Source organism: Lactuca virosa, chromosome 3, assembly GCF_052849685.1.
Source record: "Lactuca virosa cultivar CGN04683 chromosome 3, Lactuca_virosa_CGN04683_v6, whole genome shotgun sequence".
NCBI classification, from domain to species: Eukaryota; Viridiplantae; Streptophyta; class Magnoliopsida; order Asterales; family Asteraceae; genus Lactuca; species Lactuca virosa.
Window position 1 is genome coordinate 208,970,625 of NC_136428.1, and position 18,833 is coordinate 208,989,457.

General features: G+C 31.8%; 3 protein-coding genes across 4 annotated transcripts; 2 read left to right on the forward strand and 1 right to left on the reverse strand.

Annotated features, from left to right (window-relative positions):
• The first annotated feature begins 3,100 nt into the window (after window positions 1-3,100).
• On the forward strand, window positions 3,101-4,878 carry LOC145166947 (SUMO-conjugating enzyme SCE1). Its single transcript, XM_079086001.1, has 5 exons — window positions 3,101-3,442; window positions 3,584-3,667; window positions 4,212-4,364; window positions 4,436-4,549; window positions 4,621-4,878. The coding sequence occupies exons 1-5, from the start codon at window positions 3,374-3,376 to the stop codon at window positions 4,681-4,683; spliced, it is 483 nt and encodes a 160-aa protein (XP_078942127.1). The 5' UTR covers window positions 3,101-3,373; the 3' UTR covers window positions 4,684-4,878.
• Window positions 4,879-6,208: 1,330 nt separating this feature from the next.
• On the forward strand, window positions 6,209-9,056 carry LOC145166948 (RNA-binding (RRM/RBD/RNP motifs) family protein). Of its 2 annotated transcripts, none has more exons than XM_079086002.1 (10): window positions 6,209-6,611; window positions 7,043-7,105; window positions 7,203-7,284; window positions 7,394-7,465; window positions 7,653-7,728; window positions 7,945-7,987; window positions 8,084-8,175; window positions 8,265-8,334; window positions 8,452-8,537; window positions 8,818-9,056. In XM_079086002.1, the coding sequence occupies exons 1-10, from the start codon at window positions 6,288-6,290 to the stop codon at window positions 8,861-8,863; spliced, it is 954 nt and encodes a 317-aa protein (XP_078942128.1). In that variant the 5' UTR covers window positions 6,209-6,287; the 3' UTR covers window positions 8,864-9,056. The 2 variants fall into 2 exon arrangements, with proteins under 2 accessions (XP_078942128.1, XP_078942129.1); XM_079086003.1 differs by having other exon boundaries at window positions 7,656-7,728.
• A 7,268-nt stretch (window positions 9,057-16,324) lies between these two features.
• Window positions 16,325-18,356, reverse strand: LOC145164373 (uncharacterized). The gene is made up of 6 exons (XM_079083095.1): window positions 18,239-18,356; window positions 17,935-18,088; window positions 17,086-17,488; window positions 16,723-16,980; window positions 16,555-16,647; window positions 16,325-16,420 (listed from the first exon to the last, which is right to left on the reverse strand). Exons 1-6 carry the CDS (start codon window positions 18,354-18,356, stop codon window positions 16,325-16,327), a joined length of 1,122 nt encoding a protein of 373 aa, XP_078939221.1.
• Between the last annotated feature and the right edge of the window lie 477 nt (window positions 18,357-18,833).

Sequence of the window (18,833 nt, forward strand, 5' to 3'; positions counted from 1 at the left end):
TTTACCCATACATTTCGTCCACTCCAACTTCTATGGAGTCCATTAGCCCATTTATGCAATTATCTTATCATTACAATATTAGTCCCCCAAGTTTAATTAATCTCTTTTAGCTACACAATTAATTCTTATTAATTCTTGACTAATATTGATTAAACAATATGATTTCTCTTTTAATATATTATTCATATAATATATTAATAAATCATAATTAATCCTTTTTCTCCTTAATTCATCCTATCAGTTGCTATGGTGAAGGCAACCCAAAAGGACCATGCTCACAATCGGGTCAAGTACATACCAAAATAGTTATGGGCTTAGACACCTAATCCAACAGCGTACACCCATCGTACACACACATCCTTCCCCCCACTTTTCATTTAATGCCAAATAGGGACCAATTTGCAAACAATTTCCATATCAAGGGCCAAAATATAAAATACATGGAATCGTGTGTTACAAAACCAAATATCTTTCATAAGTTTGATCGCCTTGTAGCAAGAAATACATCGACAACCGTTCCAATTTTCATATAGTTCATGTTTGCATATATTAGGTGGGAAGTTTGTAACCTAAGTTATTTGGGAAAACACATTCCACATCATCTTACTGAATACCATGTCAACCTATATGTTCAAAAACTCTACACATACTATAATTATGTCCCTTACTTCTACCCGCATACATCTATATGTTATTAATATCATGTGTATAGGGTTGTCCCCTTGATACACCATACAACAAACTATAAAACCAACATAAGCAAATAAGAAAAGAACAAGCAACTTACCTGGATAAAATCTTAACGAACAAAAAATATTGCAACACCAAAAAGAAAATGATCAATGTCTTCTTGGTCGACAGTAGAGACCACATAACCAAAATTAGCACCGTGTGCTTCGGAAAGAAAATACAATTTACATTCGCACAGATCTCATAAATCAAATTAAAACTCAAGGAGACTTTTCCATGTGAAAATTTAAAACAATGATCACATGAAACCCCGTCCAATCCCCATCTTACTTGGATGAACAAATATTCTAAGATTATACATGGTTGTTTGATTCTAGTTGTTATAATCACTTTACACCACACGGAGATTTGTTCATCGCTAGACATTCATGATGGCTTTTCCCTTAAGTTCGTGCAATTGATGCCACTCGATTACCTAACATATGGTGGATAAGTTTCGACTTCATATTGTTCATGTTCCCAACTTATCTCTTTAACTTTTTAACTATTAGTTAGATATGTGACTCAGTCTACATGTTATTTCCACCTCCTTGTGTTTGTCTTGTGTAGGATCCAAAGACAATTGAGACACTTTTTTTTTTCAGAACGTCGGAAATTTCATAAAGTTAGCAATACACAGTACAAAAAGAATCAGAAACATTACATTAACGAAGTAGCCAGATTGAGGTTTTGCAGCTACACAATCCAATTCATTTTTATATTTTTTTTACTACTATTGAGCACCAGGAAATATGACCGTTTAATTATTTTATGAAACAAGTTTGCTTTTTTAGGCTTGTTCTTTCCAAATAGAAGCTCATCCCAAAAAGACCTCAAGCACCATGATATTGGGGCGAGAGAGATACAACCTCAATCGATCAACAAGGTTAGTTCACTACTATTGGGCTTCAACCCTAGGTAGCCAACAAAAAAAGACACTCTAAGCCACTTGCTCCATTTTAGACTTTACTAAAATGGCGTTATCCAATTCCAACTTGAACACTCGAGTACTACACTTTTATCACATTTATGGGTGGAAACCATGCCATCGAGCAACAACCGATAATTAAAAATTTTAAAGGAAAGAGGACTAAAATCGACGCACAAACTAACCAAAATAGTAGGAGAGTGATCACATAACAAAACAATATCCAAAACACAAAACCACTTAAATATTTTCAAAAACAAATATCTAATAATCAATGTTTAACCAACTTTGAATATAGTAGTTCTTTTCCTTTGTAATTAAGCATTTTGACATTTGCACAAAACCTTATTGGAAATAACAAGGCAATGTCCCAATTTGTCAACTAGCAAAAAGATTCACACGTATAGATTCATATCATAACGTCACGACCGACCCAAATCACACGTTGCAAAAGGGTAGCTTGGTTTTCACGCATGAATTAAATAAGTTGATAATTTTTAAAGGTGTGCATTTAAGTATTTAACACACCCATAACAAAATAAATATATATATATATTTTTCTTGGAACAATTTTCCAACGTATTTTGAAATTGAACTATTAAGTTGAAAAAGATGAAAAATAAAAAATAAAAAATAAAAATTTGGAATATTATATTTTCATGGGAGAACGTGAACATTATATAAGTTATTATTGCAATTTTAATTTTTTTTGAATTCAAATTAAACAATCAAAAGAATAATTTCGTTATTGCTAAAAGTATTTACATACTTTTACATTATTTTTAACTATCATTTTTATTAAACCCACATTTTATTTGTTTCTCCAAGCTTTATCAATAAAGTTCATGGATGTCGATGATTAAACTCATTTTCTTATTATAAGCACTTTAAATAAAAAACAATTATCACTTACTAAAAATGTTAATCAATAACTTAATATTATTTAATATTATTGAAATATATGAATTATATATTTATAAATTATAATTTCATCACTCGTTTCATATTTTTAAATAATTTAATTATTTATTATGATATATATTTTATCTCATATACTTAATCATAATTTTATTTTATCCATTCTAAATTTCTAATCATATTTTATTATTAAACTTTTTGTCATTTTTACTAAAACGAAATATTTTTATAGTTATGCTTTTATTTTTATAACTAAATAATTTATAAAAATAATATTAACATAAAATATGACGTGTTCTTAAAAACAATAATTTAAAGGACCAGTTTCCAAAATATTTTAAATATATAAAAATAATTATTTAATTATTAAAATTTAAATATTTGAGAAGATTTAATATATAATTTTTCTTTAAATCCTAAAAAATGACATCACAAAATAAATAAATTATACAAAAATTAACTACTGTGTTTGTTTTATCTCTTAATTTAAACCTAATTTGTTCAAAAAATTGAGAATCATAACCAGATTTAATCAAATCTCAAACCCTTTCATCTTGTTAAACACAGGGAACAGATTCGAGCTTATCTTCGATAATTGATACACTAGTATTTAGTGTGGTGACTGGTGGTGTTGTTGGGGGAAGGAATAAATCATAAAGGAGAAAAAAGTCGACTGCTCATAAGTCAGCCTTTCGTCTTCTTCGTCATAATAAACCCATTTGCAGACTTCTACACCCTGCAAATATTTCTCCCACCCACACAATTCTAGACGCAGATCGCGATCGAAATCTGTAAACCATGTCTGGTGGTATTGCTCGTGGTCGTCTCACCGAGGAACGAAAAGCATGGCGAAAGAATCATCCCCATGTTCGTCTCCTAAGTCCTAATCTCCTTTCTCCTTTCATTTTTCTGTTTATTTGTGATTGTGTTTCATAACGTGTGTCTATGGTTAGGTATATATGCTGATTTTTTGGGGATTTTCGATTTGGGTTTGATTTTATTGATTAGGGTTTTGTCGCGAAGCCTGAGACTCTCCCTGATGGTTCAGTGAATTTGATGATTTGGCAGTGTACCATCCCCGGTAAGACAGGGGTAAGTTCTCGTTATATCTTATTCTTTGATTTGAATTTCATTGATGAACAAAATTTTGTCAATTTTGCGTCTGTAAACCTATCTGTTATGATCGAAGAATCTCTATGTTCTTTCAGTGGAACTCGTTTAAGTATTCTGTGTAAAAAATTTATCAAGGTTGGTATATTAGTAGAAAGATGATGAAATCATGAGAACACCATTGGATTTAGGGTGTTGATATGAGTTTCCAGACTACGTTTTTAGGCTGTTGATATGATAACACCATTGAAGTTGTTACGAAATCATGAGAAAGAAATAGTTTATCAGGGTTAGAAAGATGTAATTTTAGCTGTATTCCTTACGTTTTCCATGGATTGTTTATGGAGTCAATAAAAGCTATAGATTATAATTTTATTTTATCTTCAAAGGATACAAATTGTTCTTGGATCAAAGAACAATTATGCTAACTTAGCAGATAGGCATAAGTTTGTATTATAGTTTCATATAATTTTATTATTTGAACTTATTTTAAAATTATGTTGAATATAAGTTACTATGAATGCAGACTGATTGGGAAGGTGGATATTACCCTCTTACCCTTCACTTCACTGAAGATTATCCAAGCAAACCACCAAAGTGTAAATTTCCTCAAGGCTTCTTTCATCCCAATGTTTACCCCTCTGGAACTGTTTGTTTGTCCATCCTTAATGAAGACAGTGTAAGTTCTTTGAATCTTGACAAAATTACCAAAATACCCTTCCTTTTTTATTTATAATTTTTTTGTTCTAGGGTTGGAGGCCAGCAATAACAGTAAAACAAATCCTAGTGGGAATTCAGGACCTGTTGGATTCCCCTAACCCTGCTGACCCTGCACAGACAGATGGATATCACCTCTTTATCCAGGTAATCAAGATTGTTTAATAATTTGAAGGGTATTTTGGTCATTTCATAAATTTGTGATTTTGATGATGTAGGATACGGTGGAGTATAAGAGAAGAGTCCGCCAGCAAGCTAAGCAATATCCCCCTCTCGTTTAGATGGATGCAATGGTTAATTTGATGTAGACCATGTTGATGTTGATGATGATGATTTTCTATGATGATGATGATGTTGGATTAAGAACTTATATTTTCATATCTGAAAAAAAAGATTAATCGGGTGGTGAAAAAAAGATTAAAACTTATATTTGTGTGAATGGGTTTATGTCTAATAATGCAAATGCAATTTCTCTATTGCTACTTGTTTGTTTTTATAGCTCATTGATGATAAATGATCGAATATGTATCAACTTAGTTAGTTATTTATGGATTTACTTATTTTATATATATATATATATATATATATATATATATATATATATATATATATATATATATATATATATAGAGGCTTGATCTTATAGTTGTTAGGGTTTACAGTTATAAGTATTCATAGCTAGGGATTTCAATATAATCACTTGAAACAGTCGAGTAATAGAAGAGTTCTTCAATTTCTGTTCATAGACGTATGTAACGATCGATTAAACCACCTTCATTCTTTGTATCATTTTATTTTGTTCCTTTATTGCTTGTGTAACAAGTGGTATCAGAGTTGTGGTTATTTGAATGGCTAGATCTGTTGGTTAATGGGATGATGTCCTATAAGTTTGATTTTGAAAAATTCAATGAATCGAATGACTCATGTTGTGGAATGTGAAGTTGAAGACTCGGGGGTATAGAGAAAATGATTATTCCTACATCACAACCTAAAAATCTTGACCCAATCATTGCGGGCCAGAAAGACTCGGTCATATCATAGGAACTTAGACCACCTACGCGCTGTTGAAAACCACCTCGACCGGTTCAATAGACATCATCCATATCCATATGACACGTTATGAAACGAAGATGCCAACAAATGCATTTATGATTTAAATAATACTTGATTAATAATAAGAAAATTTCATCATTTCATGAAGGTATACCCTAATCCCAAAATGTGTCTCATTGGATCAAATGTTGTTTTCATTTACTTGTATATCTATTTTCATATGTAACTGTTTCATGGGTGTCTGTAAAAAAACAAAAAATGGTAGTCGATAAGTTGGTAATTGTTAGGGCCAAATACATATAAAATACTTATATAAAATGAATTCAAGTATTGGTTTTCAAATATTATTTTTCAAAATTCTTTTCTTAAACCATAAAGACATAAAAGTAAATAAATTTTTTTTTTGACTAATGTAAATAATGTAAATAGACAATGTATGTGTAATGTTTATGAGGTATTTTGAAGAAGGATGTATTGCAAAATACAAAAGGTAATTTATTTTAGTTAATCTAGTCAACACAAGAATATAATCACTTTGATTTGATCCAAGCTAAATCATCACTAAGAAGAAATAATAAGAATAATGCTAACAATAAACATACATTTGCTTAACACTCTATAAGAATTGAGGCATAGTAATGTAAATGTACGACTGTAATGTAAATATAAATGAGGGACTATAAATGAATTTGTCAAATTTAAAGGACGAAAATGTGTATTATTTGAAAAATAGAAATAACCGCAACATTTCATCGGCGGAAACCCAGTATTGTTCTATAACACATATTGGGGAAAAAATTAGGGCTTGGAGAACGGAAAATTGACCCTTAAAATGGACGACATGGCAGCTTACTACCCACCACCGGCGGGTGTTCACACCACCCAGTTCTCGTACTACCAAAATCCACCTCCTCCTCCCGGAGCGACACAACCTCCACCCGCCGCCGTATCTCAGTTACACCATCAGTACCACCAGCCCCCTTTCACTTCTTACGCACCACCGTTATATACGCCGTCGTTTCAAGACGAGGTTCGAACGCTATTCATTGCTGGACTTCCCGAGGACGTCAAGCCTCGTGAAATTTACAATCTTTTTCGTGAATTCCCGGGATATGAATCTTGTCACCTTCGTAGCCCCAGTGCAACACAAACTCAGGTATCAATTGTAAATTGAAAATCGAAACTGCATTGTTGAAACTGTGGTTGTTTTTATTCTTTATTTCAAAAGCATATTTGACGATGAAAGCTAGGGATCATTGAAAGTTCGGGTCAAATTTCTGCGCAATTAGAAAGAAGCTATCTATAGATCATTTGCGGAGTGACCTTATACATGTGGGAATCAAATGTTCTTCCAAATTTGAAATTGATGTGGATTGGTAGCTTGCTTAAGAAAACGAATTGATAACTACACTGAACTTCTTAGAAAGTATCACACACATGAAATGGCTATTGAATACATAACTCAAGCTATCAACTTCATTTATGTTTTTTCTTTCTTTATATATAAGGTAGCTATTAATGCCCCTCTTGTATTCACTCGAATTTGCTTCATATCTTTTCTTATTTGTCTTGTTTTATGTCAAACAGCCATTTGGGTTTGCTGTTTTCATGGATCAGCCTTCTGCACTTGCAGCATTACACACTTTAAATGTAAGAACACTATTTCCATACATACCCATCTGATTTCCTTTGGAAATAAAAACAATCTTTTACACAAATCGTCAAGAAAAAAGTATTGGATTTGTAGGGAATGGTGTTTGATCTTGAAAAGGGTTCAACTTTACACATTGATCTTGCTAAGTCAAACTCAAGGTCAAAGCGCTCAAGAGGTATATATAATTATATATCATTACTTCTCTTCTCTTTTTCAATCTAATCTTCCTTTCTGAACCTTTTTAGCTAACTTATCTTTGTAAAACTTATCAACTATACATTTAGATGATGATAGACACGGATCCGACAAAAGGGCAAAAGGGTCTTCTTCATTTTCAAGGGGCTTTTCAGATCCTGGTGAGAAACTCTTTACTTTAAAAAAAAAAAAAAAAAAAAGCACCAAAGAGGCCTATAAATTACAAATTACAAAACAAGTAGTTTTAAGTTATGAAAACACGAGTTAGTGAGGGGTGAAATTGAAAATTGAAAACACATTATTCTAGAAGCTCACAATTGCACAATGTTTTGCACACGTGTACACTAGCAGGTGTTGGCAGCATTCACATGCCTGGATTGAGTAATTCTGCTTACAACACGATTGGTTATCCATCTGCACAAAGGTCATACATAAGCACACTTTTAATTACCTTTTTTGAAAGAAAAAATAAAATAAAATTTTTAGTGTAACTTTCACTATTGCACATGTTGTTACATGATTTCTTATTGCTGAAAGGTTAAAGGGCTTCAAAGTTCAAAAAATCACATATGATGACATTCATTATTGGACAAATCACCATTTTTTTTTAATTTCATATTTGTGTTTTTTAAATTTTCAGCCATGGAAGCTTTGAAGCTAGAACTGAAAATACTTCAAGATTGGTATGTTTTATTTGTATTTTCTGATTTATGTTTATAAATTATAATTAACAAAAAAAAAAATACGAGTTAATGTAATTTTTTTATATGTATAATTAGAGAAACTCATCAGCTCCTCCATGTCCAACAATATTTGTTGCTAATCTTGGACAAGGTTGCACAGAACAAGAGTTAAATCAAGTATTTTCAAGGTTAGGAATTTTTATTTTTATTTTTTAATTTGTTTTTTTAGATTTAAATTTGGACTTCTTAAGTTGTTATTGACATTGTGAATTTACAGATGCCGGGGTTTTTTGAAACTAAAGATGCAAAGTACATATGGGACGCCTGTTGCATTTGTTGACTTTGATGTATGTTTTAATTTTTTTATTGTTTATACATATAAATTTATTTGTTTGCAATATTTTTTTAAAAGTTTTAGACATGGAAATAAATCAATAATAATTGATTTGTGACATTTGTTGAAGGATACTGCTTGTTCAAGTGAAGCACTAAATCATTTACAAGGCACTGTTTTATACTCATCGGTATCTGGTGAAGGAATGCGGTTAGAGTATCCTTTTAATATATATATTTTATTCTTTATTTATGTTTATTAAATCCCCATTAGGACATGACATGACAACCTGATACTGTGTTTGACATGCAGTAGACTATAACAGCTACTGAGACTAATGTTGATGGGACAAAAGATTTGCAAATTTTTTCCCACCCAAAAAGGTCGAACGATGTGGGAGTTTGTCAGTTGGGCATGGTACATCGTTTGTGCAAAAGACGTAAATGCCCTTCTCATACTGAAAAATAAACGAGGTTTTGTTTAACTAGAAATAAAGGTATGCGAAATCAAGGATGGGAATGCGAAGTAAGAAGTCGAGATAAAGTGTAAACTGTATTATATTGTGCCATTAAGCTTATTATGGGATCAAGTTGGATTATATTTTGTACTATGGGGATGAGTTCGTACTTATCCATTGTTTTTTTTTCATATATATATTTTTTGAACTTTATATAGTGAATGTAGACTACTCTTTGTTATCATTTTATTCATTTTAAAATTTACATTTGGTATTAACTAGTAATTGAGCCTGCGTTTTGCTGCGGGTTTTTACATGTTTTGTTGCGTATTAGGAAAGTAGAGTGGAAAAATCATATATATATATATATATATATATATATATATATATATATATATAGAGAGAGAGAGAGAGAGAGAGAGAGAGAGAGAGAGAGAAAAGTGAATATACCCTTAAGGGTATATAAGCTTAGGTACCCAAACTTAACATATTACGTCGTTTTGTATCATATATATATATATATATATATATATATATATATATATATATATATATATATACATTGTAATTGTCTAATGTTATTATTTAACTTCTAACTTGATTTAATTCCAAGATTTTTCCTCTTATATAATTTTTCATTTTCAACTATAATATATATATATAACTAGTAGGTGTTCGGCAAAAAGATGTGATGTAAATGGAAGATAATCAGGGGCGGAGCTCAATGGGGGCCATGGCCCCTCCGTTTTTTTTTTGCCTTCTTAGTACCAAGATAACGCCGATCTAATCCCTCAAAAACTAAAACATTAAAACTTCATTTCGAAACTAATTAATTCCATACACAAAACCAAAAAATAATGTAAGTATCTACTTTACCACTTAGTAACTCAATCGTTTCAAAAGAAACCCTAAAGTATGATGGCATCTCGCTACCCCTACTTATGTCGGATTATCAGTAAATCAATTCTTCTCATTTTCAAATCTGCTCGCCACTATGACACCGCCCACTTCATCATATCTATTTACTTCTTTTGCTTTTGTTTGCGGCATAGAGAATGGAGAAAGAAAAATAAAATTCTTGCTTCTTGTTTTTGAGTGTGCAATGGAGATGAAAGACCCGAGAGTGATATACTGATATCTTTTTTGAATTTTTTGTTTTCAACTCTTTCTAAAGGAAGAGATAAATAGAGTATGCTAGTAGTTAGGAAAAAGAAAGTCAAACATACATCTTTTTGCATAGAAAAACTAAAAGGTACCATTATCATGTGTTTTTATATTTTTTTGATATTAATCTCAATTTTATTTTTATTTATAATGTTCATTATTTGCTAGTAATTAAATATATGTTAATTTTTAATTCTTTAAAATAAATCTTAAGTTACAATATCCAGACGTTACAAAACAATTAAAAAAAACATACTTATTAGTTATTAATTTAATTTGTTTTTTCTTCAAAATAATTTTTTGAGACATCTATTTGTTAAAATGTTATTTTGTCTTTTTTTATCTTAACAGTTAGTTAATTTTGTTTACAGTATGTTAACATGAAAAACAGTATGCTCTTTACAAGCTTAAAGAAAACATACAAGTTTTCTCGAAATTATGAAAAACCATTAGAAATTTCTTTGGAAATACTCTTAAATGGTGTTTGTGCTACTAAGAAACGATCCAAAAAAAGTCTTGCAGCATTTATTTAAGATAGTTTTGAAGTTTTGTCTCGCCCCATGTTTGTAACCCTTGTGTTCCGCCTAATGAAATTTCGAAAATGTTAAAAATAAGTCAAGTTAGGTGTTGAAGTTTAAGAACATTATAATGAATATATCAAACAAAATGATATATTATGGTGAGTTTGGGTATCTAAGCTTATATATCCTTAATGGTATATTCACTTTTCCCATATATATATATATATATATATATATATATATATATATATATATATATATATATATATATATATATATATATATATATATATATATATTATGGAGACGAGCGATAAACTCGAAAATTTAGAAAATAAAGGGGTGAAAGTAACATTTTATAAAGTTGAAGGTAGATGGGGTTAAAGTTATATTTTAAAAATTAAATGGATGGAAAATATTATTTTACAAAATAGAAATGTTTCAAATAACCGATTATACAAAGTTGAGGGATTAAAGTTGAACTTTATGTATTAACATATTTGTATATTATGCCTTAACAATTGTAGTATTAACTACAATGATTTTTTCAGTTGAGAAAGCTAAAGTAACATTTTAAAAAAGAAGGGTGGAAAAAAACAAAATAGATAAGGGAAAATTGTATTTATATATACTATAGATAAATATGAAAGTTTAGAAAAGACAAAACTGCACAAATGGTCCCTGTGGTTTGCTCAAAATTGCCACTTTAGTCCAAAAAAGTTTGGACTAGCACCAGAGGTCTAAAGTTTTCATTTTGTTCCTTGTTTGGTCCAATCTTTTTTGATTTTTTTCAAAATGACAGATTTACCCCTGTTAATATGATTTTCTCTTTTTTTCTTAATTGTTTTTTTGATTTTCAGATTTAAAAAAAAATAAAAAATAAAAAATAAAATTAAATCTCTCTCTCTCTCTCTCTCTCTCTCTCTCTCTCTCTCTCTCCCTCCCATCTTCTTCTTCTTCTTCTTCCTCAAGAACACTGAAGAATATCTTCCGCCACCACCACCATTCGCCTGTAGTCCTCCACCACCACTGTTTGACCACCGTCCGCCACAACCACAATTTGCCATATCCATCTCCACCTAAATCAAATCAGATGAACACACACACAAAATCAGACCAGATGAACACACACACATACACACATAAAAATGAAATCTGATGAGCACACACAGATCAACACAAACATCCATCGATTTTTCAACAGATACAAGACAAACACACACACACACAGAGATTAAACACACACACAAACTCGAACAAGACCAACGAGAGATTAAACACACAAACACCACAACAGATCTGAAAAGCTAGGGTTTCAAAAAACTAGAAGGACAGCAGTCGAGTTCAGCGCCAAACCTTCGTCGGTGTAAGATCTGAGAAGGGTTCGTAAAGAGGTGGGGGTCGCCAAACCTCAGTCGATTAGGTCGAGCCCAGCGCCGCCACTACTAGGGTTTCAGCTCGTCACCATTACAAACCCTAACCTTTTACAGATTCGTTCCAGAGATGGTGGCGGCAAGGAGAAATGCGATGGTTGGATAGATCTACACTGAGAACGACGACGAGGAGGGAACAAGTCTAAACCCTAGCCACTGTCGCCTTCGACCCCCTACTAGATCTTGATTCGTTATGGTTGTTAACGATGACCGGGTCGTAGAGTTTCATGCTAGGGCTTCCTTTAACAGGAAGAGGAGGAGGAGGAGATCGTCGTCTAAGGATGAGATCAGAGACCCATTACTCGATATGATTTCATCTTCTTGAATGTGTTCATCAGAAAACCCTTCATCAGATCTGATTTCGTGTATGTGTTCTTGAGTGTGTGTGTTTGGAGAATAAACTTAAAAAATATGGAGTGTTTGTGTATGTGTTCATGGATATGAATATGTGTTCCTGAGTTTCAATGTGTGTTCTTGAGTGTTTTGTATTTGGAGAGAGAGAGAGAGAGAGAGAGAGAGAGAGAGAGAGAGAGATTATTTTCTTTTTCTTTTTTCTTTTTAATTTCTGTAATAAAAAAAACTGAAAAAGAAAATATCAAGGGCAAAATCGTCATTTTAAAAAAGTTAAAACCAAAATGGATCAAACTTGCAACAAAATGAAAATTTTGGACATCTGATGCTAGTCCAAACATTTTTGGACCAAAGTGGCAATTTTCAGCTAACCATAGGGACCATTTATGCAGTTTTGTCTTTAGAAAACGAAGAAATGACAGTAATATTTTATAAAGTTGAAGGTAGAGGGGGTGAAAGTGGTATTTTATAAAGTAAAAGGATGTAAAATATTATTTAACAAAATAGAAGGATAGCAAATGACAGATAATACAAAATAGGGGTTACAAATGAAATATTATATAAAATTAAAAAATTAAACTTGAACTTTTTTCATTACACACTTATACATTATGCATTGGGGATTTGGGGTTGTACTTTTAGCTTGTACAAACCCCTCACATATTAGAATTTTTGTATATATTTATAATCTCTTGGTTTGTCGCAACGAGAAACTTTACGTTTAATACACGTATTTGCTAACATGTGGTCAATTAGGTTCATGGGGACTATTGGCATGCTAATTTATAACATGTCTAATTGTCCATGATATTCTAGAGTTTAGACTTGGCGCCTTAACTGTGTTATTGGACCACGTGTTAGGTTCTTAGGCGATGTTGGCATACTAATTTAGAGCAAGTCTAACAAATAGTCTGTATTCTATAGAACATTGGCAATGTTATTGGACCATGTGCAAGTATGGGATTTATCTTAAGAATTGTGCGTATTCGTATTCTTTTGCCCTCAAAAACTGCTTTAAAGTGAGATTTATTTTGTGTTCGTTTGAGAGATTAAAATGAGTTGATTTGAACAAAGTACTAGGCTCATGGATTACAAAGTTCAAGGCTTTTGGCTGTTTGTTTTTTGTTTTTTTTTCTTTTTCTTTCTGGTGGTTTTCAAGAATTTGTTGTTGCTATGTTACCTCAATCAAATTACATTACTATTTGGTGTAATGAAGTCCACGACATGTGACTGAAGTATAGACGGGTTTTGAGGCTATATATTGTTTTGGTCAAAATTACTCAAGTAATTTAGTAAGTGTGGTGTGATGTTTAGGTAAAGATTTTATGAAAGTAAATTGTAAGTTGCTGAAGATCTTGAAATATATTGAAAATCTTGGATGTGTCCAAGATCTTGGGAATATGACTGTACTGTTAAGATTGATTATAAAAAAAATAAACTAAAAAATGTTTAGAAATGTTGATTGAATCCAAGATACAAGTATGTATATACTTGAAAATTGGGACAAAAACAGTGTAAAAATCGTAAATTCAGTGACTATAGCAATAAGTGTAAGACATTGTTTTCACTTTATAGTATACACGAGTAATTACACGATTCATAGTAATTGAGACATTGTTTTTTAGCCAATGTATTATTAACGAAAGTGATAGTAATCGTAATTACGAAAGCGTGTATATAAAAAATGTCTAAATCTAAATTCGCATGAAGAAGTTATGATTTTCGAAGTTTCGATGCGACACAGTACAACAGCGTGCTACATAAAAATCGAAATGAAAATCGGTTGATTGTTATCTAAAATAATCTAAACGAAAGTCGGAGTTCTCATAAATAAGAAACCGTCTTTATAGAAAATGTTGAGTTGTTGATAATTGGTGTTTTTTATAACTAGATCGTTTATATGGTAGATTTCTAATAAATGTATTTCACGCACATTTTTAAAAAGAAAATTTTATGAAAAATAAGGTAGAAGCTTACAAATATATAAAAATCAAAATCAAAATTATTATATGGCAAACAACAAGGATAATCTTTCTAAAACCAAGTTTGATATTTAAGTTTAAACTGATGAAAAGATAGAAAATTTATTTTTTAACTGTTTTATGCTAAGGAGAGATTTGGTGTTGGCTTTGAGAATGGACCGATGTGTTTTCGGCTCTCTGAAAACGGTTCAAGTCTCTTGTCTTATATGGTTTTTTTGGTGTTAGACAAGAAGAGAAGTAAATGTTTATGAGCGGCTTTTGTGGGGAATCTGGAAGGCTAGAAACGTTTTTGTCTTTAACAAGACGAGATCCAATCATTTGAAAACGACAGATGATATTCAACTTTCTTCGTTTAACTAAACATAGGGCGAAGTTTAGTTCCTTAAATTGGTTTGATTGAGTTTGTTTTGTTTTTTTTTTCATGTAATTCGTAACTCTTCTAGCGACTCGTTAGTTTTTGCTTTTATAATATATCCGTCGTTTTGAAAAAATAAAATAAAAAAATAAGATAGAACAAGCATTTATTTTGGAATTAAATAAGATATAACTGTATTTGCGGCAGAAATTATTGTTCGATATCGTTAGTCTTAAGTTTCTTTAACTCCAATAATTACAACATAAAAGTCAGCACTGGACATTTAATTTTATTAAATTTTCAACTATTTACTTCACCTATAAATTTGACCTTTTTTATTAGGTTATATTTTAGGGATAGCATCTACAAATTGAGCTCTTTGTTTAGCCTTGTTTTCTATAGTTTGCTAATAAAACTCTGCTCAACTGTTATTAAAAAAAAGAAAAAAAAAGAAAAAAAAAGTTACATTGGACAATTTCTATTGCAACCATTATGCTTGTGAAATAATGAAGTTATCAATATACATTTAGTTTATTACTTGTTTTTGTTTATAGATATTTAACCAATAAACTAGAAAGTTTTTCCCCATGGGGTATGGAAGATGTTGTTTGTTAGAAATAGGGGATGAACAAATTGCTTGGATTCTCTGAAAGTCGTGATTCACTATTAAATTGAAGTATTTCGATGGTACAGATCGAACACTCAATTGGATGAAATTCAGAGATACGAAATCAGAGAATGTGTATGAAAATGTTCTTCAAGATGTATCAGAAAAATGACCAAAAACGGCTATATGATTCCTGTCTGAAAACTGTCACTAGACAGTTACAAACTGTCATAAAAAACTACCAAACCTGTCATTAAATGGATCTCAGGGAAAAAATGGTCAACTTTCTAAAATATTTTTTTTAATAAGAGACATAGTCCAAATAAAAAAAAATTTAAACGACTTGATGCATTTTTTAATATAGGAACATAGTCCAAATAAAAAATTTTCGCGCTGACCTGGCAGCTCGATCCCAGCCAGGGGCTCTGCCCCTTGGACTCGGTCGGGGGCTGCCGCCCCTGGGCCCGCTCCTAGGGGCGCTGCCCGCGGACCCCGATCCCAGGGGCGCTGCCCGCGGACCCCCGTTCGTTTAGGGGCTTCGCCCCTAAATAAAAATGTACTTTGAATCTTGAAAAACTTGAACAAGTGTGCACTCCTACACCATCCTAACTTGTTCAATATTCAACAAGATCACTTTTGGTCAACAAATTTAATCCTATTACACTTAAATAATATTGATGATATAAAATCACCAACATTGTTTTTGTGTAAAACTAAAATACATTGTTTGAATTGATAGACACACTAAAGTATGTTGCCATTCTATGTGATTTGCCGACACCAAATCATGTCACCTAAAAAGATGAGATAGGATAATGGTGAAGCTTACAGATAAAAACATAGTACGGTTTGCAAGCTGAAACCGCAATAGAAACATACTTTCACTTTTTTTTGTTTATTATAACATCTTATGTTCATTTCTTTCCATTATACCGCTGTACTTACAATTTTCATTTAAGTCTACTATTTTAAAAAGAAATATACTAAATGCAAGATTAACAATTGAAAGTATAATTCCATTTATTAAATTGAAACCTATATTTTATAGCTAATAATGAACTTTGTCATTCTCCATCAAGAAGTTTGGATCTCATCTGATGGTGATCCATGGTGGCACCTCCAACCATAATTTGCTAGATGGCAGTATCATACACTGTATCATCATCGGGTCCTGAAGTTCCAACAAAACAAATAACGACCATCCCAATTTTAACAACATGATATCCAACCTACATCATAAAGAGATAGAATAATGATGGAATATTTAATATGCAAGCTTCTTTTATTCAAGTTTTCTTAAACAAATGAAGCTTATTTCACCGGTACATTCCCCTGACATCCTCCATCTTCTAGTATCTCCAACCGTAAAAATCCCTTCTTTCCCAATATCCCACCACCAAAAATCAGGTTTATCAATCAAAACAACTCCATGAAGACATTCCATCAAATCTGGAACCTATTAAAACTCAACACCTCTTTCAATTTCATAATGTCAATCCCAATTCCAGTCATCATTACATCTTCTATAAACAATATAACAATCTTTATTAAGATCTAACTCAATCAACCTTGAAAATCTACTAGCCATTATCTCACCCTGCCATATATCTTTCCAAAATTTAGTCAAAGCACCATTCCCAACTTTCTTATACATCACAGATTCTAAATCCACACCATGAGAACGAAGTTTAGAATAGGATGCTAGAATACGAGCCCAAGGTGCCGCCCCCAAGTAACCAACTCGATCAAGACCACCATTCTCACCATATAACTTCTTGACAACTTTAACCTAAAGCAAATTACTATTATGTAAAGATCTCCAACACCATTTCTAAAGAAGCGCAAAATTAAATGCCACCAAACTTCCAATATCAAGACCACCGTTCTTTTTTACTTGCAATAACCATCTCCCATTGAACCCACACAATTTTGCGGTTTTTATCTGCTCCTCCCCAAAAAAATTTGCACGTAGAGATTCCAACTTCTTAGCAACAACAACTGACATAAGGAACAAAGACAAGAAATATATACCTAACAATCCCAATACGAACTTTATCAACATCAATCTTCCACCAATAGATAGAACAACAGCTTTCCAATTTGATAACCTTTTATGAAATCTATCTATAACCACCTTCCAAGTCACCACCCTATACATATTTTGGCCCACAAGGAGTCCTAAATAAATGAAATGAAATTTATCTGGACGACACCCTACAACAAAAAAAAAATCTTCGACTTCCTCAAACAAAGTGCAAAACCCATGAAGATTAGACTTATGCAAATTAATCTTTAACCTGAAACCAGAAAAAAACAATGAAGAAATCGAACTATGTTAGTAATATTCGACCGAATCCAATCACCACGAATGATCAAATCATCTGCATAAAAAAGATGTGAAATTATCATATGTCCATTTCCAACATGAACTCCTTTAAAAAGATGATTTGTTTTAGCATCTTCAATAGCGACGTGAAGGTCCTCCATGGCAAGAATAAACAAGAACGGTGATAAGGGTTCACCTTGTCTCAAACCCCTAAATAATTGGAATTCCTCCGTAGGGCTACCATTAAGAAGAACCGAAGATCTCGCTGTCATCAAACAAGCTCGGATCCAAGATCTCCACTTAGAACCAAAATTCATAAACTGCATTATGTGATCAAGAAAGGACCAATTAACCGTATCATAAGATTTTTAAAAATCAATCTTCAATAACATCATTTTCTTTCTTTTTCTCTTATACCATTCGACATTTTCGTTCACCATAAGAGGCACATCCAAAATCTGACGATTTTTCACAAAAGTTGATTGCTCATGACCGACAATACTATCAACAACATTAGCCAATCGCAGCGCTAGAATTTTTGAGATGATCTTATATTGGATTTCAATTAAGACTGATAGGACGGAAATCATTAACACCCACCAGATTATCAATTTTTTGAATCAACGTAATAAAAGAAGAGTTACACCCCGAAAGAATTTTAGAATGTAAAAAAAATTCACCTACAAAGGCGAAAATATCATTCTTTAACAGATCCCAATACTTTTTATGAACGAAAAAGAGAACCCATCCGGACCAGGTGCTTTTTCATTACCACAAGAGCAAACAGCGAGTTTGATCTCTTCCAACGTAATCATACTCTCAATACCGGTAGATTCCATTTTTGTAAGGGATGAAAACTATGGAATCCTCCTTTCAATCTCAATAAATGGAGCTTGTTTGATTTTTTCACATAAATGCGTAAAAAATGTTTTTAACTTTCATACGATTAATAACCCACTCTCCTTCGTCTTTTACACCCCTTATAGCCATAAGTCTTTTTTTTTTTTTTTTTAATAATCCCATGAAAATATTTACTATTTCATCTTCTTATATAGACCATTTAATTTTTGCTTTTTGAGAGAGATCAATCAACTCTTTTTTCTCCAAGTCATTTAATTTCGATTTTAGCGTTCTTTCTTTTGTTACACCCCCGGCCGACGACGAAAACGCCAGGAGGTGTGACGTGGGGGAAATTGGATTGAGGCATATATATATATATATATATATATATATATATATATATATATGTTTGGTTGTCAAACCAACAAATAATGGGATAAAATAATAATAATCAATGCAAATCACTGCTACTACTT